General features: G+C 39.9%; 1 protein-coding gene across 1 annotated transcript in view; it reads right to left on the bottom strand.

Moving 5' to 3' along the window:
* The window catches only part of TANGO6 (transport and golgi organization 6 homolog), a 140,603-nt gene that overhangs the window by 76,858 nt on the left and 38,359 nt on the right, over nucleotides 1–25,386 (bottom strand). Inside the window, exons 11-14 of the mRNA XM_019756706.2 lie at nucleotides 22,413–22,604; nucleotides 16,968–17,102; nucleotides 9,101–9,616; nucleotides 6,878–6,935 (exon numbers count right to left, since the gene is read on the bottom strand). Coding sequence (XP_019612265.2) covers nucleotides 6,878–6,935; nucleotides 9,101–9,616; nucleotides 16,968–17,102; nucleotides 22,413–22,604 — 901 coding nt within the window. The remainder of the gene's footprint in view (nucleotides 1–6,877; nucleotides 6,936–9,100; nucleotides 9,617–16,967; nucleotides 17,103–22,412; nucleotides 22,605–25,386) is intronic.

Raw genomic sequence — 25,386 nt, forward strand, 5'->3', positions numbered from 1 at the left:
CTCCAATAAGAAGTTTAAAAAATGGGGATAATGTCTATTTCCCAGAACCACTTCAAGAATTAACAGAGATAGGGGGCCCGGCCTGGTTGCTCAGGCGGTTAGAGCTCCATGCTCCTAACTCCGATGGATGCCGGTTGGATTCCCACATGGGCCAGTGCGCTCTCAGCCACAAGATTGCCAGTTCCGTTCCTCGAGTCCCGCAAGGGATGGTGGGCAGCACCGCCTGCAACTAAGATTGAACACAGCACTTTGAGCTGAGCTGCCGCTGAGCTCCCAGATGGCTCAGTTGGTTGGAGCGCATCCTTCAACCACAAGGTTGCTGGTTCGACTCCGGCAAGGGATGGTGGTCTGCGCCCCATGCAACTAGCAATGGCAACTGGACCTGGAGCTGAGCTGCACCCTCCACAACTAAGACTGAAACAACAACTTGAAGCTGAACAGCACCCTCCACAACTAAGATTGAAAGGACAACAACTTGACTTGGAAAAAAGTCCTAGAAGTACATACTGTTCCCCAATAAAGTCCTGTTCCCCTTCCCCAATAAAATCTTTAAAAAAAAAAAAAAAAGAATTAACAGAGATAGCATATATGAGAGACATTTGCTAAATGCTCATTTGTTAATTAGGTGGTACAGAAACCAGGTCAGGACATAAAAGAAATCTTCCCATTTCAAGGACATAAAGGGAGATGATAAACTTCACAGGGCTGCATTCCAAATTTCAATGCCAGATCCAATTAGATGATCCTTCAAGGGATAGAATTATTTTCAGTTAATGGTTTCCCAACTTACTTTATTTGAGGTAGAAATCTGAGAATGAGATAGGGAGTTCAGTCTCTGACAAGTTAAGATTTGTAACCCTGCTCAGTTTGAAACTTCGTAAAAACAATTTCACCTTGTCTCTACCTTCCCCCCTTCCGGGCCCTTTGCCTTCCTTCCCTTTCACTCTTTTGCCAGAAATGAAAAGTTTTCTCTGAAAGGAAGAGAGTGGAAGAGTTAGTGTGGTTTGTTTGGGCATGTCAAGATGTCTAGATTCTCTTCACTACACACACTGGCTTACTTTCACCTCCCATGCTTGGCTCAGAGCCTAGGGTTGCTTTTTTTTTTTTTCTTCTCTTTTTTCCCCCCTTTCTTTCTTTCCTTTTTCTTTCTTTCTTTCTTTTTTTTTTTTTTTTTTAATTTTATTGGGGAAAGGGAACAGGACTTTATTGGGGAACAGTGTGTACTTCCAGGAGTTTTTTTCCAAGTCAAGTTGTTGCCCTTTCAATCTTAGTTGTGGAGGGCGCAGCTCAGCCCCAGGTCTAGTTGCAGTTGCTAGTTGCAGGGGGTGCAGCCCACCATCCCTTGCCGAAGTCGAACTGGCAACCTTGTGGCTGAGAGCCCACCGGCCCATGTGGGAATTGAACCGGCAGCCTTCGGAGTTAGGAGCACGGAGCTCCAACGGCCTGAGCCAACAGGCCGGCCCTCCTTTTTCTTTTTCAATGAACTGATAGTTTTATCCAAAGATCCTTTTGACACTGATGGGGATCACTTGGATCCCTGAAATGCATCTGTCTCTGGTGCTGCTTTCAAAATATCCTTTAAATAATTGAAAGTGACTGAGAGGATACATGAGTAGATCCCCAGTGTGATAAATAACCTGGCTATAGTATCTTATTTGAAGAATATCACTTATTTATTTATCATATTCATTACTGAACATCTACCGTGTTTCCCCAAAAATAAGACCTAGCTGGACAATCAGCTCTAATGCGTCTTTTGGAGCAAAAATTAATATAAGACCCGGTCTTATTTTACTATAATATAAGACCTGGTATAATATAATATAAATAATAGAATAGACTAGAATAGAATACAGGATCTTATATTAATTTTTGTTCCAAAAGACGCATTAGAGCTGATTGTCCGGCTAGGTCTTATTTTCGGGAAAACACAGTATTTCAAAATTGAAATGTGAAAAATGCCCAAAACATCGAATATAAATTATGGGACTCTCAAGGACATATTTTAACTCCAATTTCGGAAAAGAGAAGGACTTCTACTTTTTATCTTATATACTTCCTTGTCATTTAAAGTTTTTTAAAATAATGAGAATGTATTAACATAATATATAATAATAATGACAAAACAATGAAAAAAGAATATGTAAGGAGTTTAAAAAGGGGAGACACTTAACGGCCACCGTCTAAGATTAAGTCTTCCATTTGTAAACTCTGGATTGTAACTGGAGCACAGCAACTTGGTATATAATTCTGTCTCCAAAGCTGCTACTGAGTACCTGGAGGCAGCTGCTGTGAGAACTAAATCAACCATCACTTTCTCATTAGGACTAAAAGGAGACTCAGACAGTCTTCCATAAAATTAAAATTTAATTCCCAGGGAATTTAGTTCTCAAATTGTTGTGATGGACAGATAATACATAAGAAATTCCTACATCAGATATCAGTAAATATTTGATGAATGAATGAGCTTAATTTCCCTCTGATCTGTGCCTAGACTGCAAAGTTGGTGAGAAATCACAAAAGGAATCTAAACTATCAGTAAATTAAGCAAAAGGCACCCTGTACCTTTCACATGGAGCCATTTAGGCAGTCTAAAAAAGAGAAACTTTAAACACACACACTCCCCATATTAATGCCATGCAAACCTCAGCCCAGCCCCCTGGTACTGTAGGACATTTATAAGTGGCTGATCTTGTCTGACTGCAAGTCCAGGATGCTTGGCTCCCGGAGGGCGTTAGGCCTGGGCAAAGGACACTGGCAATGCAGGTGGGAAAATTCAGTTCTTTCCTTTCCTAATGGGAAATTCACCTAAGGCCTTGGCCTTTAAGTGCACGTTACAAACACCAAAAACATCAATTAATTCAAACTTGCCCACTGAGGAGAGCTGAGAACAGAAATTACACCTCTACCTCCCGTGTTCTTCATCACCAAATTAGCTACTAACTGATTAGCACACCAATTAAAATTACTAAAAACAAACACAAAACCAACAGTTGTGATTTTTACAGCATCCCCTAGGGGCTAATGAGCTCCATGGGTTAATCGGCTAAGCAGCTTATTCCAGACAGCAATGTTGCCACATTAGAATGACACACCATGGCTTCCAGAAAACCCAGTTCTAAGTGAGAAACGATTCTTTGACATTGCAGTTTCTTGGGAAAAGTACAGAATGACTTGTGTTCTGAAACTTACTAATTACAGGCATTTGAGAGTCTCGCTTCACTGATTTATTTGATTCCCATAAGTACCATTATTGTCATGTGGCTTCATGAACCCTATCGAGCCCCCAAGCTTCTCTCAATTCCTGGAATCTTCTGCCTCTCAGTTGCAGGTAATTACTTTCTTTTTTGAAACCTATTCTTCCGGCTTCTGCTCTCACCTAATGGTCCTCTTACCTCTTTGGGTGATCATTTTGTCTCCTTTGAAGAATTTTTAACCTAGTCACAATAACTCACTGTTAAAGTGCTTTATATATGAGTATAGTAGATGCACAATAAATGTTTGCTGAATAAAGAATGAACCCCAAGGCTCAGGCCTTCATCACTGTATTTGTTCCCCTCTGCACTCCTTCTTAAGCTTCAACTACTAGGCCTATACAAAGCCAGTTATACCAAGAAATAAGTAGCCAGTAAGGGCCTATAGATGCCTTTGTGCTCACAGAGAACCTTGTCTTTTTCAGATAAACAGAACACATCAGTGTGAAGGGCTGTATTACTGGCTTCAATTCTTCACCCCTCCCTGCATCCATGCGCTTTGCTCTGTAATTTGGCAATTTATCCCACTAAAGGGACAGTATATTTCTCCACCCCTTGACTTTTGGATTGGGCCACATGACTTGCTTTTGCTAAATGAATGAGGCAGAAGTGATGGGGTTACAGGTCCAGGCTTAGGCCTGAAGAGGCCTTGCTCTCTCACACTTCTGCCATCACTACAGGAACGTGTCCTGAGAGGCCATGGGTCCAGGGGTGATCAGTTACCTGACCAACAGTCACTGCAGCTGACCGGCAGATCCACAGCGAGGAGCTGAGCTGCCCTGCCAAGCCCAGTCTAGGTCAGCTGAACCCCACTAGTCTACAGATGTGTGAGTAATAATAAATGCTTGGTGTTTTAAGCTACTCAGTGTTGGGGTAGATTATATATTAGGTTGGTGCAAAAGTAATTGAAGTTTAGAAGGGTAAAAGCAATTGCAAAAACCACAATTACTTCTGCATCAACCTAATAGCAATAACTAATGAATAAAATCAGCCTACTCAAGCTTTAAATCTGAGAAGTTACGCAGATCACATTATTACCTAGCAATCCAACAGTAGAAGTATAGTAGTACCCCCCTTATCTGCGTTTTTGCTTTCCGTGGTTTCAGTTACCATGATCAACCATGGTCCAAAAATATTAAACGGAAAATTCCAGAAATAAACAATTCATAAGTTTTAAATTACACACCATTCTGAGTAACCTGATGAAATCTCGTGCCACCTCCCCCCACCCCCCGGGATGTGAATCATCCCTTTGTCCAGTATATCCTACACTGTATACGCTACCTGTCCAGTAGTCACTTAGTGGCCATCTTGGTTATCAGACCTATCAGTTCGACTGTCGCAGGATCACAGTGCTTGTGTTCAGATAACCCTTATTTGATTTCATAATGATCCCAACGTGCAAGAGTAGTGATGCTGGCAATTCGAATATGTCAAAGAGAACTGTAAAGTACCTCAAGTGAAAAGGTGAAAGTTCTCAACTTAATAAGAAAAACATCATATGCTGAGGTTGCTAACATCGACAGTAACAACGAATCTTCTATCTATGAAATTGTGAGGAAGGAAAAAGAAATTAGTGCTAGTTTTGCCATCATACCTCAAACTGCAAAACTTATGGCCACAGTACATAAGTACTTAGTCCAGATGGAAGAGGCATTACATTTGTGGGTGGAAGGCATGAACAGAAAATGTGTTCTGACTGATAGCAATGTGTTGTGTCAGGAAGCACTGAGCCTGTACGAACACTTCAGCAAGGGATCCCCTGAAATGAGAGACACCAAGCCACTTACTGCAAGTAAGGGATGGTTACACAGATTCCATAATAGGTTTGGACTGAAAACATAAAAATTACTGAAGAGGCTGCATCTGCTGATGAAGGAGCTGCAGTCACATTTCTGGCAGAGTTGAGGAAGTTGATTAGGGTTCAGTACCATCCAAGGTTTCAGGCTCCACTGAGGGTCTTGGAACTTATCCCTCACAGATAAGGGGGAACTACTAGACCATAAAATTCACTGATTTAAAGTGTACGATTCAATGGTTCCTAGCGTACTCACAGAGTGGTGCCACTATCACCACAATCAATTTTAGAATGTTTTCATCACCCCAAGAAGAAACCCCGTGCCCTTTAGCTATCGCCTCCCAATTCTTTCTCCCTTCCCCCAGCCCTCGGCAACTACTAATTTACTTTCTATCTACAAATTTGCCTGTTCTGGACATTTCACATAAAGGAACCATACAATATGAGTTTTTGTGTGTGACTGGCTTCATTCAGTTAATATAATGTTTTCAAGGTTCATCCATGCTGTAGCATGTTTCATTAATTCATTATTTTTTTATGGACAAATAACATTCCTTTGTATGCATATATCACATTTTGTTTATCGATTCTTCAGCTCATGGGACATTTGTGTTGTTTCCACCCTTTAGCTATTATGAACACTCATTTACCAGTTTTTGTGTGGACATAGTTTTCATTTCTCTTGTGTATATAACTAGGAGTGTAACTGCTCAAGTGGTATAAATGTGTATCTTTTCAAGGAACTGCTGGACTGTTTTCCAAAGCAGTGTACAATCCAGCATTCCTGTGTAGCCCCCTTTTTCCAGATAAGAAATTGAAGCCCAGAGGGAGTTAAGTAATTTGCCAAAGTTCACACAACTGAGAAGCAGGGAATGGGCGGTGGGTCCAAGCACTTCGTCTCCAGAGCCCTGGCTCTTAATGACTCTGCTCTGCTGAGGGAGCCAAGAGACACTGTGAGTTAATTCTGACCTTCTCGCCATGTCTGCTTCTCACCCTTCTGGGTGCCTAATTATCCCCCCACCCCCTTCTTTCCATGAGGCCCCTCTCTAGATTTGGAATCCGAAAATTAACAGAGATGTGAACAACAAAGAATCACAAAGGAGAAATGATCTCCACAAAAGGGAAAAGACCCCCAAGTAAGCACATATATTCTCCCAAATAAATCTACATAAATGTAAAGCACAGCTTTCTCCCACATAAATGTAAACATCAGCTTTCTCACTGTCATGGGGGGAGATGAAGGGAGGAGACCCAGCTCTGCCCAGTGCCCCTCTAAAAGGTCCAGAGAAAACAGGTGGCTTATCTCGGCTGGGCCACAGTGTTGAAGGTAGACCTATTTACCAGAAAGGACGTTCCCATCTCTGGGAATTTGCTCATGCTGTTCCATCCCCTCTTCTTTCCTCTGCTCAAACTTTACTAGTTTGTTATGTTTTGATGAAGAAATACTAAAGACCCTGAGTGTCTTTTAAAAAGAGAGCAAAGTTGCATACTGATCGTGGTCAAATACATAAAAGGTTCATGTGATAACAGCTCACATGTATGTCATTCTTTACCTCCTTGAATTACAGGAAATGAGATTTAATCTATAGACTCATAAGTAAACATAAAGATTTCCTCATCATTATCAGACACTGAAATTCTATAAGGACCTTTGGGAATCCTCCAGGAACTTATTATGACTTAAATCAAGTCCTATATAAGAGGCAGGAAGATGGACAGAGGGATCAGCAGTGTATGGCTGTAGAACTTTAGAGATTTTGTGCAAACCTACATGATACACTCTTTGGCCCACAGACACTAAGTCCTTTCACCAGGACTGACTTACCCTGAATAGCAGACAGATATACAAAGGTGTCTTCATGCTCCAAATTCTCCAAAAATATCTGGAATCACAAAATACAGCAGTGATTTGACTCACAGCAAGATTAAGACCCCTATACAGCCTCAAAAGAATAAATGCTTTCCTTCTTATTTGTCTTAGCTAGATATTGGTCTGACCTTAAGGTCTTGTGGGGAAAACAGTTTGAAGTCCCATTTTTATAATAGTTTTTTAAAAAGCATAGTGATTAAGAGGAGATGTTTCCTGAAGTAGTCAAGTATACACGAGTAGTAGGCATGGAAACCAAAATCCCCAACATTCTCCCCATCATAGCCCATGGTGAACGCCATTCTCACATATGACATGACACACTGATGACAGGCTGTGACACACGAGGCCAGGTGGGGTTATGTCCAATTGATGGCACATCACTGTAATTTGATCCTTTTCTCTAGCACTCAGAAAGCATATGGAAATGCAGGTGAGAGACAAAGATGTTATTATTTGGATAACTTTAAACCTAATTTATTTTTGAAAATCTTTTGCAAATTTCAGCACTTAAATTGACATTAGTAACAAATTAATCTCAATACATCTCACAATTTAGGAACCCACCAGGGCCTGTCAACTGCTGTGGGTACCACTTATCTAGAAGATATGACAGTGACATGTTAGGTTTAGGCCTTCACATGAGAGCCATGTGCCCATGTTCTTCCTGCTTGGTGTCTAGGGAAAGACGGGAGTGTCTGTTCCATATGCAGTGATGCGTCCTGCGCTGGCACAGAGATTCTTGATACCAGCTTGACGCTGCTGGTCTCCACATGTGCAGCATGTTGGGGAGAGCCTAAGATTAGTTCATCTGGGAAGATGGCCAGGTTGGAAGGGGTGGGGATCATATGTGGAGTAAAAGAAGCTTAATCCTGGGTAGTGGCTATGGGAATAAAGAGGAAGACATAAATTTGAAAGACTTCTTGGAAAAAGAATTAACAGGACTTGATGACCAATTATGTACAGCAGATGAAGGTTAAGTAAGTTAAATTCCAAAGATGTTCACTGCATTCACCATCTAAATAGGTGTATGAAGGGATCATTTTAATGACTACTCACAGGAGATATGTAATTTGAGGTTTTTAGCAACATTTCAATGACAGCAAATCCTTGGCACATTTCCATGCCTCAGTTTTCTCATCTATAAAGTGGGGATAATACCAATATTGTGGTTGTTGTGAGGACTACAGACAATGTCTGAAAGTTATAGGGCCTGGCTCAATAAACAGCAGGTATTATTATACTATTGGTTCTAATACTTTAGTGACTAAAAATAAATCAGAATTATAATTCTTAGTCTAATGGCTAGACTATATGGAAGAGATAATAACAACAGCAGTCAACCTTTATTTGGGGCTCATTATGTGCATTATGTGCACTAATTATGTGCATGCTATAATTAGTGCTTTACATGGACGATTTTATTTTAAATCTTTCAACGTCAAGTAGGTCCTATTATTATTATCCTCACTTTACAAATGTAGAAATTGAGGCTCAGAAAGTTAAGTGACTTGTCCCAGAAACTGATCTGGAATTTGATCAGTAGTCTCTAGATCCTTTGCTCTTCATCTCTAACCCATACTGAGCTCAGATCAATTTCCACAAAAGGGAAAAGACCCCCGAGTGAGCACATATATTCTCCCACATAAATCCACATAAATGTAAAGCACAGCTTTCTCCCACATAAATGTAAAAATCAGCTTTTTCACTGTCATGGAGGGAGATGAAGGGAGGAGACCCAGTTCTGCCCCTCTAAAAGGCCCAGAGAAAACAGGTGGCTTATCTCGGCTGGGTCACAGTGTTGAAGGTAGACCTATTTACCAGAAAGGACGTTCCCATCTCTGGGAATTTGCTCATGCTGTTCCATCCCTTCTTCTTTCCTCTGCTCAAATTTTACTAGTTTGTTATGGCCATATCAAGATCTACTCTCTCCAGATTTCATCTCTCCTTTTCCGGACTGTGCACAGCATCCCCTTCCTGTAAAAATTCTGGTATTCTGTTCATGTTTCATCGAGCCTGTGGGTTATCTAGGTCTCTCCTGTGTGTAAGGCTTGCCTCCTCAGAACAGTCACCATTCCCCTGAAGGGAGTCCAGGACAGCGCTAACACAGTCGAGGCTCCTGGAGTCGGTGTGTAGATGTGTGTACCCTGCATAGGTGTATTTATGGTGCATTCTACTCACCTTGAGAAGCTTCTCTTGCACCTCAAGGACTCTTGCTTCTCTCTGCTCTATCCAGCAAGAGAGAGTTCGCAGGGCAGCAGCCCGTGTTGGAATCTCAGGGTCATAAGCGGATAAAAGAACTTCCTGGAGCTGTTCTGTTGTTATGCTTCCAGGTTTCCAGTTTGTAGTAGCGCCGGGCTCGCTGACGTCCAGAGGGATGAATGGAGCATCAGATTTCAGGCCTGTCTGGTTGGCTTTCTCATGGCTCTGCTGTTGTTCGAGGAGGCTATGAGAATCATCAGTGCCTCTCTCGTGGCTGGTTTGCTGCTGCTCCTCTCTTTTCCCCTCTGGATCCTTTTTGTTCAGGGTACTCTGGGCAGCCATGCTGACAGCCTCCGTAGAAAAGGCTCCATGGGTGGAGATGGTGATGCGGAGGTCAACGGCGAGTTCTTGGATGACAGGGTCGGGATGTGTGCTGGAGACCTTCTCCAACAGAGGCAGCAACTGCTTCAGGATGGCAAAGTCACTGGACTTCAACTACAAAATGAAACAAAAAATGCCAAACCCAAATTAACAAAGCAGATAGTAGTATGACCTGAGCATAAGGCAACATATCCCAAGTAAAAGGGGCAGGGAGAAAATCTTGTTCCTGGTAATGAGCAGACAGCATGAGGCTGGCACTCAGTAACTATTGCTGAATAATTACCAACCCCCCCCAACAACAAAAAATTTATTGAATACTCACCACGTACAGGTACTTTTTCTAAGTTAAAAAATACATCAGTAATGCATATTATTACTCTTAACTTTTTAAAAAAACAATTTGACAATTTCTTCTATAAATTGTATTGGGGAATATCGGGGAACAGCTCCAAGCTTGGACTTCAGCTCCAAGTCATTGTCCTTCAATCTAGTTGTGGAGGGCGCAGCTCAGCTCCAAATCCAGTTGCTATTTTCAATCTTTAGTTGCAGGGGGCACAGCCCACCATCCCATAAGGGAATTGAACCGGCAACCTTGTTGTTGAGAGCTCGTGCTCTAAGCCATCCGGCAGCCCTCCCTACTCTTAATTTTTATAATCTGATAAGCAGAACATGGTATCTTATGGTTTTAATTTGCATTAGCCAGACTATCAGTGATATTAAGCCTCCTTCCATGTTTATGGGCATTTCTTTTTCTATGAACAGCCTGTTTACATCCTTTGTACCCACTTACCCATTAAACTGTCTCTACAGCTATTCTTATTATATCATATTTGAATATTCACTCATATTGTGAAATTCTTTTCCAGATTATTGTGTTTTGACCTTTGTATTTTTTTAATTGTATTATTATATTTTTTACTTTTATGTACCTTTTGCCATAAAAAGATGAGTTTCATATTAGCAAAGTATTTAGAGCCTGACACATAGAAAGTACTATGTAAATGTAAATACAATAAACAAAAAATATACACACATATTCATATCCCTATGATCTAGTTATTATTATTATCTACATTTTAAACAGGGGGAAACTGGGGTACAGAAATAACATGTCCAAGGTCACACAACTGAAAGATGGTAAGATGTGAACTCAACAAGTCTGGCTCCAGAGTCCACACTCTTACCCAATACCCTACGTGGTCACACTTGAACGAATAAAGCCGTTCTTAACTATTTGATCTAAAGTGGCTGGTCAGCGTACAAGGGCACCATAGGTCTGGAAAGGAATGGAACAGTAATTGGCAAAAAGGAATTTTCTCACAGAAAGTGGGAGTGAAAATTACATAAGATTTTATTCTCTCCAGAAGCTTTACTGTAATAATGCCATAGGCCTTACAAGGAAAGGTGTGTGTGCAGTCAGTGGAGAGACAAGAAGCAGGGATGATTCTTTTCTGTTTGAAAATATTGGAAAAAGTATTATATGAGGCTTCATGAGGCCCTGATAATTTGAAAACCTTGAGGGTCTTAGATCCTTCTGAACAAGGCAGAGTATTTATTACTTACTCATTCACTCATTTCATTATCTAACCAACCAACGAATTAACCAACTACATAACTGTTTTCATAGGACCTATATAGTGTTCTCATTTTACACTATTCAGTCCACAGAACTGTTATTGTTCATTTTCCCTACCACGTTCCTCCCAAGTAAATGAAAACTTGAGGCACACGACAGGTTTGTACCTGTAGAATTTCACAATTCACTCCCCTCAGATTTCTTTGTTTAAACAATTAGGAACTAACGCAAAATTGACATAAGGTAGAACTTCTAGTTCCGCAACATGTGTCAGCTTATCTTCACGTGTAAAACAACTGATCGTTCCTATGCTACTATATTTTAAGGGGAGAGGAGAATATATATGTCTAGAGTAAAGGTATATGTTATCTACAAAAAGGATCACTTTTATCAGTAACTATGTGGAACTAGAAAATACATTTTAGAACAATTTTGCTAGTGTTATCATTATGCTGCACTTCATTCAGTGCCTCTGTAGTATGATGGACCTTTGTTTTTCCTTTAAGCATCTGAAATGGGAATATTACTTATATCTACAGAATATAGTCTCTTTTTCATTTCTGTTATCTACAACAATTTCTTCTAAAAAAACCACAAAACAACAAGACAAATAGACCAATGGATCAGAATAGTGATCCCAGAAATAGACTTACTAAATATAGTCAACTGATCTTTGACAAAGGACCAAAGGCAGTACAATGGAGAAAAAACAGGCTTTTTAACAAATGGTGCTGGAACAACTGGACATTCACATACAAAAAAAAACAACAAAAAAAAACACACGAATTTAGACACAGACCTTACACCATTACAAAAATTTACTCAAAATGGATTATAGACCTAAATGTAAAATGCAAAATGATGAAGTTCCAAGATAACACAGAAAAATCTCGATGACCTTGGGTATGGTGATGACTTTTTTATAAAATACCAAGGAAAGAAACCTATGAAAGAAATAATTGATAAGCTAGACTTTATTAAAATTAAAAAACTTCTGCTCTGCAAAAGACAAAGTTAAGAGAAAGAGAAGACAAGCCACAGACTAGGAGAAAATATTTACAAAAGACACATCTGATAAAGCACAGTAGTCTAAACTACTCAAATAATTCTTAAAACTCAACAATAAGGAAACAACCTAATTTAAAAATGGGCAAAAGACCTGAATAGATATCTCACTAAAGAGGATACACAGATATATAGCATATGAAGAAATGCTCGACATTCTATGCCATCAAGGAATTACATATTAAAACAACGGAATATCACTACACACCTACCATGTTTCCCCAAAAATAAGACCTAGCCAGACAATCAGCTCTAATGTGTCTTTTGGAGCAAAAATTAATATAAGACCCAGTCTTATTTTACTATAAGACCGAGTCTAATATAATATAATATAATATAATATAATATAATATAATATAATATAATATAATATAATATAATAAATATAATACCGGGTCTTATATTAATTTTTGCTCCAAAAGACGCATTAGAGCTGACTGTCCAGCTAGGTCTTATTTTCGGGGAAACACGGTACTAGGACAACTAAAACCTAAACCACTGACAAGACCAAATGCTGGTGAGGATATGGAGCAAAAGGAATTCTCATACATTGATGGTGGGAATGCATAATGGTACAGCCACTTCTACAAGATAGTTTGACAGTTTCTTACAAAACTAGACACACTCTTACCATACATTCCAGCCACCATGCTCCCTGTTATTTACCCAAATGAGTTGAAAACTTATGTCCATACACAAACCTACACACAGAGATATTTATAACAGCTTTATTCATAACTGCCAAACATGGGAGCAATCAGAATACCCTTCAGTAGGTGAATGGATGAGTAAATTGTGATACATCTAGACAATGGAATATTCTTCGGCACTAAAAAGAAATGAACTATCAAACCACAAAAGACATGGAGGCGCCTTAAATACATATTACTAAGTGAAAGACGCCAGTCTGGAATGATTCTGACTATATAACATTCTGGGAAAAACAAAACCGTGGAGACAGATCAGCGGTTTTTAGGGGGAGGGAAGGATGACTCGACAGAGCACAGAGGATTTGTACCATTACATATGGTAGATACAGGTCAATACACATTAGTTAAAACCCAGAGTGTACAACACCATGAGTGAACATAATGTAAACTCTGGGCTTTAGGTGATAGTGATGGATCAATGTAGGCTCATGGACTGTAACGCACCACTCTGTTACAGGATGTTGATAGCACGCGTGGGGGCAGGTATACGGGAAACCTCTGTGCTGCCCACTCAATTTTTCTGTGCACCTAAAACTGCTCTAAAACTAAAGTCTATTAAAAAAACAAAACGTTTTTTCTCTCTGTTTTCAAACTTCTTGGTCATTGGGGGATTCATCTTATTAAACTGGGTAACTTCTCTAATCAGCATGGGCAGGTAAGGTGGATTATGAATCAAATAGTTGACAAGGCAATTAAAGCAATGCTTACTTTCAGCTTCAAACCCTGCAGATTTCCCACCATTAGAATAGCCCAGGAAATCTAAGACTATAGGTACCAACTATTTGTTCATAAATGTTCAAAAATTTGAAATATAAAATAATAGTCACTTAATTGGTAGATGAGGAAACGGAAACACTAAAATGCTAATTATTTTTCAAGGGTTACCTGGGGCCACCATCAAAATTGAGAACAGACCATAAAGCCCTCATTTCTACTCCTGTCACTGCTTCTCAGCACAGATCTCAGAATTCTGTGTAAAAGCCCTGAGGCCTGAAGGAGCAGCCCTCAGTGAGTGACAGATTCCTTTATCTGGCGGCCTCTCTTTCAGAGTTTCTGCAATGCTTCAGGAATGGAATGAGCAGAGCCATGTCAGCCCACACCTATGATTTCTTTCAGGGTGTCAGGAGTGAACCAGTTAGAAGGTGAGTTGTGTGAGTTGTTCGAAATTTCTGCAAGACTTCAATTTAGGACCTGAGGGTTGGACTGGTGGGGCCAGGAGTGAGGGGGGTGGGAGGTGCTTCTAAGAGAAACATAAGAACTGACAGGACAGCCAGAGAAGGGCAGTGGACACTGAAAAGCCCCACCTGAGACTTCACAAGCTCCCCTCCAGGGCAGGCATCACCCTCATCCTGCCTTATCAGGCTCCAGTGAAAATCACTATTTTGGAAGAATCCAAGGGTCTCTTCCAGCAATAAAATTCTGACCTAAAAATTCCTAATTCTGAAAAATACATTTATTCTTTGTGTTCTCATTTCTGTATATCACTTATGTTTCAGATATTTAGCTGACCACTTTACATGTCTGGATCCTTACTTGCATAATGTCACTGAATTTATTTACCAGTGGTATTTTGATCTAAGTCAGCACACAACATGCCCTGTATGAGCTATACATAAAGACAGACATAAGATATAAAAATCTTTAAAAAAAATTATTAAGAATTCCTCAGATGAATCACAACCACTAGAAGGTAAGCTCCATGAGGGCAAAAAGGCACTTGATAAATATCTCTTCAATGAGTTCACTCTACGATCCTCTCATAAAATGTGGTACGAGATCTCAAGATTGGGGTTCACGCCCCAGCCCCAGCACCTGCACCTCAAAGCTCAGGTCAGCTCTGTGCAGCAGGGCTTCAGAGGACCTGACGGGCCCAGGAATGTCAGGCAGAAACGGCTTCCTCAGGGGAGGGGACAGGGAAGTTACCAACATCATACTACTTTTACTGATGACAAACCTTGAAATTTAGAAAATGAGTTTGGAATTACAGATGTCTTGTTAGAAGTCATAAGCTTACACTTTCTCCAAATTAACTGCTCTTCCCAGACACTTTGCTCTAATAATCACCTTAATTATATAAATTAGAAAGGACAGAAAGGTTCAAATGCTATTAGATTCTGTTTCATTAGCTAAAACAATGAATCATAATTGGGAATAGGTACACAATAATTTTTCTAGACGCTGAAGCAAAAAATCCTAAGCCTGACAATGATTATCTGAAAACATAGTTCAGAATTGTGACTTTTTCCCATTACAAAGACAGAAAACCCAGCATTACTCTACAAGCCACCTATAAATCCATGAACGAAACAGAAAAAATAATAAATTTAGGGCAAAAGTATGGGGTGATGTGTTTACTCATATGTTCACTTAAGTACGATAACTGCAAAGTCAGAGTTCAGGATGCAATCAGTGAGTCAGGATGTCTCAGGGAAGGGCAGGGACAGGTAAGGGATGTATATTTGCGTAAGTCAGGTGAATCACTCTTAGACCATGACTAATTTATACTACCAACCCCCCAACAATGGGCTTCTAGAAAGGAAACTAGAGATATCTGTGTTCCATTTTCCATTTGGGATGAAGTTTACAATGGTAAGTGTCAAATTAAAGAAAAGCCACACACAAAAAATCACACTCTCATGTAAACAAAGAGTATTCAAATTAATCCTCAACAACAAAATCAATCAGGTCAACTAAATCCAATAACAATATAATTTAACAAAAACTACTGCATGAGTAAATCCCTCCTTGAAAGTACAAATGCAAGGATGTAACACAACTCTAGAAACTGAACCAAAAATGTTTTTCTCAAACTACATGGTAAATATAAAATTAGAAATACCAAGTAAATTTACCAAGAAATGGACTTCATGTTAACAACAGGCCCAAATAAGATTCCTTTTCCCCTTAAGGACAGGCTAGCGAGAGGCAAATACTAACATATCAAGAATGAGTATCAGATTTGAATTCTCAAACTCAAAAATCCATTGCCAGAGGGTTCTCTGCTCATTGCTAAGAATTATGGCCAGTATGATTTCAGGTTAGATTTAATACTTGCACTAAGCCCATTCTGCCTCTTGTAGTCTGCGGAACTACTGTGCTATGTAATTAACTGCTCTCACACATGTGCCTACCTTCCCACCTTGTTTGGCACTACTTTGACCCCTGGTCTCTACATTTTAGCTATACCAGCCTTCAATCAGTGTCTCAAGTATTCCAAGCTCTTTTCTGCTTCCCAACATTTGTACAGGGTGTTTTATTTGGAAGAGTTTCCTTCATCGGCACCACAGACTCCCAAATTCCTATCCATCATTCAAGTCTTAGCTTAAACTTACAATTCCTCAGTGAAGACCTTCCCAGCCTAGGTTGGATAATATGTTCTCTTGGTAGCCTCCACTTCTCTTTTGAGGCACTTCATTCAATTCCAAGTCTATTTTATGAATAGTTATTTGGTATCTGACTCCCTTACTGGACTATAAGTTTCATGAGGGTAGGTACCATGTCTGCTTTGTCCACTGCTGTATTTCCAGCACCTTAGCTCAGTATCTGGCACACAGCAAGCATACAGTAAATATTTTTTGTGACTAAATTAAAAGATTATAAATTAAGTACGTAGAAGATCTATACACTGGAAACAAAGCTTTAACTTGCTACAAGATATAGGTGGAACAATGAATCTTGTGCAAAAATGTAACTATGCAAAGCAGATGGAGTCCCAAATAACCAGCAGGTTACAAAGGTTTTCCCCGGACCACAATAGTGGGACCAGCTTTGGAGCGCCTTTACAGTGAGGGTCAGAGAATTCAGTATTCTCCATGGATACAAAATACTGTGCCAGGTGTTTCCAAATCAAGCTTATGCCAGGTCACAAAGGGCTCTTCCCTTCTGATGGTGAAGTCTAAGCAGGTGACCAAGTAGAAGTGGCACAATTTTCTTGTCATCTACTTTGGAGACAATTCTCATTAACAACCTGACTTGTTTATCTTGGTTTTTCCATGTGCAAATGCAATATCCATTCTTATTTCTCACAAGGGTGCGGAGGGGAAATAAGAGGTTTTTCTCTTCTCTTTCTTTTCTCCCTCCTTCCATTCAGGTTTGGGTCATGCCTGCAACTCACCTGAACAGCTCCTCCCAGCATCACAGCCACCAGGCCCATGGACATGCTCAGGGTCTGTGACTCCACCGTGCTCTCTGCCTGGTGGGCCAAGCTTGCACATGCTCGCTGCAGGGTTGCTGCTACAAAGTCCACCACCTACCACAGAAATGGGATTTAGAATCATGAGGAGTAAGAAAAAAAATCGCAACATTCCCCTTACATCTTACCTCTCCACACCCTCATCCTCTTCCACACAACACCATGATAGCAAGAACATTCCAGAACAACTGATACTATGTAGCAGGCATGGCGCTCAGTGTTTCACATGCACAATCTCACTGAGGTCTCATATTAACTCTAGGAGGTTGGTACTCTTATCCTCATTTTGAGATGAAGAATCTGAGTCTTAAAGAGATTATCTGCTCAAGGCCATACAGTCAGTAAGTGAGAAAGCCCATGTATTCCTTCTCAAAAGTTTTAACATACTAATCCAACTTCCTTCACTTCCATGAATTTTGCCAGGAAATTAAAATAAAAAATGATGTGTTACTTTCTGACCATCTTGGAGGGTCCTAGATCAGCTTCTCCTAATGAGATTTCCTCCTCAAGGATTCCTTCCCCCACCCGTTAGACTGCCGTTCTGACAATCTAATTCCAGTAAGCAAAGAGGCATCCAATTTTATCTGGAAGCCAGTGTCCTCAAACAATCTGTACAAATGATCTAATCATTTTTCTAAGTATCAAATATTTTTAAAGGATTAAGATTATTCATATATAAGATTTTACACAGCATTTGGCTAACAACTAAGCGTTACATGGAATTAATTTGGTCAGCAGCATTTTTTTAACTGCATGTGGATCAATCACCTTAAGTAGAAATACCTTTGAATAAAAGGTAGCATACACACGTAATATACACACACAGACAGACACGTGCGCGTGCACGTGCACGCACACACACACATTTAAGATTAATGGCTCAAAAGGGAAAAGTAATTTTGAAAATGGGACGGCTGAGATAGGTCATAATAAGCCTCTAAAAACCATGCAAGCTTACGTATTCAACTCTCTGGGCAAATCACATGCTATGCTAGAATCTTTATTGCAAGCTTAAAGTAAAATCTTGGCTTGTTAACACTTGTCTTTTGGAGCAAGGCAGGAAGCTATAAAGGTTATTAAAAGTTCTACTTACTAAAATGAACAATGCTGATTATGGCAATTTTCACCGCCCTCTCTAGCATAGGACTTGATTGATACTTGAAGTTAAGGACACTGGTCCTTTCTAGAGAAACTGCTGCATCTGCCATCTTGGGTCACCTATTGTTGCCTTCAAGGAGTTTTCTAAAGCACTCCTTGTTTATTGGAAGCTTCTATTTCAGCACCAGCATAAATTACTGAAATAGAACTATCTAGCCTTCTTTTGCTAAGTTCCTCTCTACGATACATAATATATATATATGTATATATATGTTACATTAGTATATATATCACATACATATATATATCATATACATATATGATGCAAAATAAGTAATATCATCCCATTTTTGTTACAAAGGAAACTTTCTATGTGTGTCTATATATAAAAAAAAAAATCCCTAGGAGCTGTTAAATGGCATGATAGCCAGCTTTCCCCCAAACTTTCTTGTAACAACAAAACCACCACACTGGTTTGGACAACAGCACCTCCCCCTACTACTCATTTCCTGTGATTTTGGTGAGGCTGTCAGCCACAAGGATAGGTATGTGGCTGAAGTCTGTTCTAGAATTTATGTATATTGCAGGGAGGGGGGAGAGACTTTTACTTTTTACTTAAATTTTTTTGTAAAGGTGCATGATTTAAAAAGCCAAATATTCCTGAAAGTTTATAATGAAAATATAGCAGTGCCCTATCTCATTTCCCCCATTTGATTCTGGCTCTACAAAGGCAACTACTTTTAATGATTTAGCTGGTTAATAATGACATTAAGCATTTACTATTTACCAGGTACCATTCTGACACATTACAGGTATTAACTCACTTAATCCTCAAAATAATCCTATGAGGATGTATAAACCTGCTGCCAACATTCTGGTAACTGAGGGGAAGGGGGCTGGAAGCCTCACTGTCAGCTTAACCCTCCAGTTTTTCAGTTTGCTACTACCATCCAATTCTAGATCTCTCTCAAGAATAAACCTCCAGTCTTTTGCTGGGGAGGGGAGGGAAGGTGATTGTACACAGCTGAAGAAAGAATCAAGGGGGTCTACTGAAGCTAGTAGAGCCTTTCAACCTGTTTTAAGCTCTAAATTCAACTTCAGCTTTAGAGCTTAGGTAGGGCCTCCAGTCCGTCCAGGGTTCTGCAGTGAGAAGTAGCTTGCTTTTTTTTTCTGTTCAAAAAAAAATTTTAACAGTTTTATTGAAACATAGTGTTTTGCTTCTTGACTTCTCCCATGCAGGCACTTAGCTTTCCATTTCCTGAAGTTGCTAAATCAGCTACTGTTTTCCAGTTTCCTAATGTTTTTGTTCTCTTTTATTTACTGTCTCTCTTTTCCCGTTCTGTTGGTCCCTATGGTTGTTGCCAGAGAGTGCAGATAAACACACATGTTCAACAATACACCATCTTTAATCAGAAGTCCCTAATTTTTAAATTTTGCACTTCTATGTTGTTTATATGTCTTTACAATGAGCGTGTGTGACCACCATACCATGATTACACCCAATAACAATCCCTGTATCTTCTAATACTTAGTTCATGACTGTTCAAAATGTCTTGGTTTGTTTTAATCAGGATCCACACACTACATTTAGTTGATAGTCCCTTCAGTCCCTTTTAAACAACAACAACCTTGTTCCCTTTTCACGCCATTTATTTGATGAAGAAGCTGGGTCATTTGCATTGTAGAATTTCCCACATTCTGGATTTGGCCAATTGTTTCCTCATGGCATTAACTTGCTCTTCTGTCCTGAGTTTCCTTGATTAGATTCAGATTCACGTTTGGGTTTTTTTAATTTTAATATTTTTTTGTAAGAACCCTTGGCAGGCGGTGCTGCGTACTTCCTATTGCATTACATCAGGAGGCATATAAGGTCTGCTTGTCTACTTATGGTGATGGTAAGATCAATCTGTCCATCCTGAAATATTTAGGGGTCATCTACTGATATCTGCATTAGCCCCGAAATCCATCAAAAATGAGATGGCTAGACAGATGATAGCATGGATTAGTAGTATACGATAAAGTAACTATAACAAAATACTAATAGCAGGATCTAGGTGGTGGGTATATAGGTATTCATTATAAAATTCTTTCAAACTTGAAAGTTTTCATAATAAAATCCTGGCGGGGGGGAGGACCAGTTGGTTCAGGTGTATTTGGCCTAGTTACATTCATTATACATACAGTACTCCTAATGGTTTTAGCAGACATTGATGATTGTTACCTAGATCCATTATTTCATTAGGGGATTGCAAAATGTAATTTTCTATTTCTCTCTGAATTTTTTTAGCTGTGATTCTTGTATAAAGAAATTTTTTCCTTCATCGACTACTTCATTACACTGAAATACAGTTCTGAAGGTAAGACAAGATAAATGCTTTATTCTTTGCCTTCATTTATCAACTTACAAAATAATGAACTGATGCCCTAGCAACCTCCAAAGATGTCCTGCAAGGGATTTTTTTGTGGGAACTCAGATTTTTCTAACTTTGATGTGTTTCAATCCATTGCAGGCATTATTCTTTTTCATGCTCAAAATGTGCTAAGGCCAATGGCAGCCCCTTCACATTGGCCCCTGGGTGCTACTGCCGTGACTATTAATCTCAGATAGCTTCCTTGTATTCAGGTACAACAAGATGCCCCGAGGCCTACAGTGTATCGTTCCCATCCGAGACCACAAATAAATCTTTAATCCAACAGATTTGTGTTCTTTCAGTAGGAAATGGTGTTTAGAAACTATAAGCTGGCACAAAGTATGCTTATTGCTACTGGGTTGTCACTGCTTCTTGGCACTGATAGTGGACTGAGCTAGAAGTCATCTATTTTTAAAAAAGAGAAAAATAAACCATGAGTTCATACTCTTCCAACTGAAATTAAATATTATAGGGTTTTTATTCACATTCTTTAATTTTATAACACTTTTTCTTCTACTGAAAATCTCGGTTCCCAATGATATTAACAAAATTACTGTAACATTTATTACTTATAACTTACCCATATGTGTGTGTATTTTAAAATACCATACCAAAATTATCACTAGCAATAAGATTACTAAATGCAGTTTAACTTTTTTGGTGGTTCTTTTTGTCCTTGATATACTTGAACCTTAGCTGAAGGGTAATTTAATGGAACAAATCATTTCTGCATCAGCCTAAAAACATTGTTCCTTAATTAGGACTAAAGGGAGGTAAGTGCAAAAGCTCAAGTCATATCAGTTTTTAGACCATTTCCCCTTCCAACTAGCATCCTGAGACAAAAACATAAGGTCTGTGTGAAAAAGTCTTTAGGGAACTGATATAAACACAGGAGAAACAAATCATCCTATTGAGTAACACAGGGTCAGTGAACTGAAGGAATAAGAGGGCAGGAAAGAAATCATGACCATAATTCTCATTAAACAGTCATGATAAGTCAGAGCTGACAGGCAGCTGCAAATTTTCTCAGCAGGAGCTGTACTGAAATGCTGCTTAGCAACACCGGAAGACAGATGACAATGAGAAGGATACAAAGAGCGGCAGAATCAGATTTAAGCGTGACAATCATACCATCTCACAACTGATTATTCCCCAACCAAGCAACAACTAATTCTGGTAAAATGGTAAAACATGGCAACTGTACTGCCTATGTGTTATTATTTTTTATCTCCTATTAAAAAAGAAAACTGGTAAAAATTTCTGAGCCAATAAAATTCAGCATTGATTCACACAGTTACTCTACTCGGAAAGCATTTTTTTAAATGTCTTAAAACTTCACAGGCTGTTGTGGAGATAAGCTGTGAGTTAGAAGACCTGTAAAATTCAAGCTTTATTATTCATTAGAGATTTTTTACCAAATTTGAGTCTCTATCATTCTCAACTTTTGATGTAAACGAGAATCATCCATGGAGCTTTAAAAAAAATACAGATGCCCAGGCATTAACGAAGACAGGCTGAATCAGAATTTCTAAAAGTGGACCAGGCATCAATATCTTGAAAAAGAATCCAGATGATTTTATTTGCACCAAAAGTTGAAAACCACTGTGATATAATATGTAATATTTAAAACAGTTCTTAAAGTTTTATATGCTTGAGAATTACCTCAGGAGCTTATTAAAAATGTGGATTCCCAAGTTTTGGTCTGGTGTGCGTGAGCTCAGTAATTTGCATGTTTAACCAGCATTCCAGGTAACACTGATGCAGGTGTCATCAAACCACATGCTGAGTAATATTTTTTGGAAAGGATATAAAGAAATCAAAATGGACAACTACCATCCAGAATGTGACAGCCACTGACCTGAGTGATGTTTGTGAATATCTGCTCAGACATTCTCTCGCACAGAACAGCCATCAGCTGTAGGACCAGCAGCTTCTGCTCTTGGTTTTCCACCAGAAGAGTCTGGTGCTGCTCTAATTCCAAGAGGCTTTTGCTGGAGTAGGGCTTCGTTTTTAACTCTGCTTCATTTTCCACGGCCACATGAGTCAACTCCTATCAGTGTGGGGGAAAAGAAAAAAAATCCACATAACTAAGAGCTTCAAAAACAGCTAAAAAACTCTATTTGAAATGTGCATTTAAAGCACTAGTCTGTGTTTGCTGTAGCATTATTTATAATAGCCAAAAACTGGAAATGAAAACATCCAGCAATAAAAAAATAAATTGTGATGTATTTATCATATTTCACCAGTTGAAGTAAATGAACTAGATCTATATGGGTGTCAATATAAAGCAATCTCAAAAACAATGTGGAGTGAAAAATATACATTGCAGATAAAGGGAACCAGTTTTGCCACCCTGAAGCTCCCATTTTGAAATACTGATTTTAAGCTAGTTATTAAGAAACAAAAGACTCAGAAAGAAGCTTTGACCATTCCTTCATTTCTACCCAAGAGATTCAGATAGAAAAACCTGCTTCAGGATATCCAGTCAACATGGTGGAGTAGGTAAACGCTGTGCTCACCTCCTCTCAGGACCATCAATTACAACTAAACCACAGAACAACCATAATTGAAAATCGCCTGAAGTCTAGCTGAAACAAAGCCCTACAACTACAGACATACAAAGAAGAAACCTCGAGGCTGTTAGGAGGGGCAGAGACACAGAAAGGGCTAGTCCCACACCTATGTCTGACAATTAAAAAACCAGAAATATCTCAGCTGTGGAGGTCCCCCCCTGAGGAGCAGGGGTCCCAGCTCCTCCCCAGCCCAGGGTTTCAGTGCCGAGGAGAGAAGTCCCCATAACTTCTGGCTGTGAAAACCAGCAGAGACTATGGCTGAGTGAGACGGAGGGCAGATACACTCCCAGGGGTTCCGCTTAAATGGATCATGCACGTAATTACTCAGTGACAGTCTCACTTACTCCGAGCTCCAACCCTGGGGCAGCAGGTCAAAAGGCACCAGGGACATATGAGGAGGAACTGAATTGTCTAGCTTCAGGGTGAGGGCTTAAGAGGCAGCTTTCTGCCACAAGGAGAAGCTGATGGAAGCCAGTGTTTCTTTGTTGAGCCCTCCCACTCCCTGTGTGCAGACGTAGGCAGACACCATATCTGAGTCTCCATCAAACTGGCTATCATCTTTTGTCTGTCCTCCCCTAATGATGCCCTGAGACCCCACCCCACCCAACTTTTCCGCACACCCAAGCCATTACCAGTGGCTTTTCCTTATAAACAGCCTGCCTTGAATCATGCAGCAGACATTCCCAAAATCTCTCAAAGGTTCACAAAACCCAAACAAGCAGCATCTGGCTTTGGTATATCTCATATCTCTGGCTGAGCAGCCTTAAGCCCAGCACTAGCAACAGCTGGCCTTGGTTTGCTGCTTGGACTCTCAAGGCCCCTGCAGCACAGCACGAGCGGTGGCCATCTCTGGATTGCTTTGCATTTCATGCCAGGTGGCCCTGGGCAGGCACAGACTGCAGCTAAACTTGGCCTGCAGCAGGTCCCTTCCCAGGAAGCCCTGGGGCTGGCAGGCCCAGTGGCCAGCTTTGGACTGGGCCAGAGCATCACCCAGTCACCTCCAAGGACGATACACCAAAGGGCAGACTGGGTTGGCACCAGAGGCCCACTAGAGCAAACCCTGCTCTGTAAGGTCAGCCACTGCACAAAGCTCCTCCACTGTACTCACAGCCAGTCCTCATAACCAATCAGCCTGAGGGTCAACCACTTCCACTGACATGCAAACAGCAATCAAGTCTCAACTATGAGAGGAGGGCACACACAATCCACACAAAGGACAAGCCTGGAGCACCTGGCTCTGGTGATCAGGGAGACTGCACCACTAGGTAGTGCAGACACTTACTATATAAGGCCACTCTACTAAGACCGGGAAGCACAGCAACCCTACATAAAAACAAACACAGGGAGGCAGCCAAAATGGGGAGACAAAGAAACATTTCCCAAATAAAAGAACAGAACAAAGCTCTAGAAAAAGAACTACACAAAATGGAGACAAGCAATCTACCAGATGCCAACTTCCAAACACTGGTTATAAGGATGCTCAATGATCTCTGGGAGAACTTCGACAAAGAGCTAGGAAACATAAAAATGGAAATAGAAAACATAAAAAAGAACCAGTCAGAAATAAAGACAATAACTGAAATGAAGACTACATTAGAGGGTATCAAAGTAGATTAGATGAAGCAGAGGATTGAATCAGCGATTTGAAGATCAGTAGCAAGAAACACCCAATCAGAACAGCAAAAAAAAAACAGAATCCAAAAAAATGAGGAGAGTTTAACGGGCTTCTGGGACAACATCAAGCGTACCAACATTCACATCATAGAGGTACCAGAAGAAGAGAGAAAGCAAGGATTGAAAACCTATTTGAAGAAATAATGACTGAAAACTTCCCTAACTTGGCAAAGGAAATAGATGTACAAGCCCAGGAAGTGCAGAGAGTCCCAAACAAGATGAATCCAAACAGGCCCACACCTAGACATATTATAATTAAAATGCCAAAGGTTAAAGACTAAGAAAGAACCTTGAAAGCAGCAAGAGATAAACAGTTGCCTACAGGGAGCTCCCATAAGACTATCAGCTGATTTCTCAACAGAAACTTTGCAGGCCAGAAGGAATTGGGAGGAACTATATTCAAAGTGATGAAAAACAAGTACCTACAATCAAAATTATTCTACCCAGCAAAGCTATCATTTAGAATTGAAGGATAAAGAGCTTCCCAGGCAAGAAAAAGCTATAGAAGTTCCTCACCACCAAACCAATATTAGAAGGAATGTTACAGGGACTTCAAGACAAAAAAAAAAAAAAAGGTGCAAAATA

This window comes from Rhinolophus sinicus, linkage group LG11 (genome assembly GCF_036562045.2).
Source record: "Rhinolophus sinicus isolate RSC01 linkage group LG11, ASM3656204v1, whole genome shotgun sequence".
NCBI classification, from domain to species: Eukaryota; Metazoa; Chordata; class Mammalia; order Chiroptera; family Rhinolophidae; genus Rhinolophus; species Rhinolophus sinicus.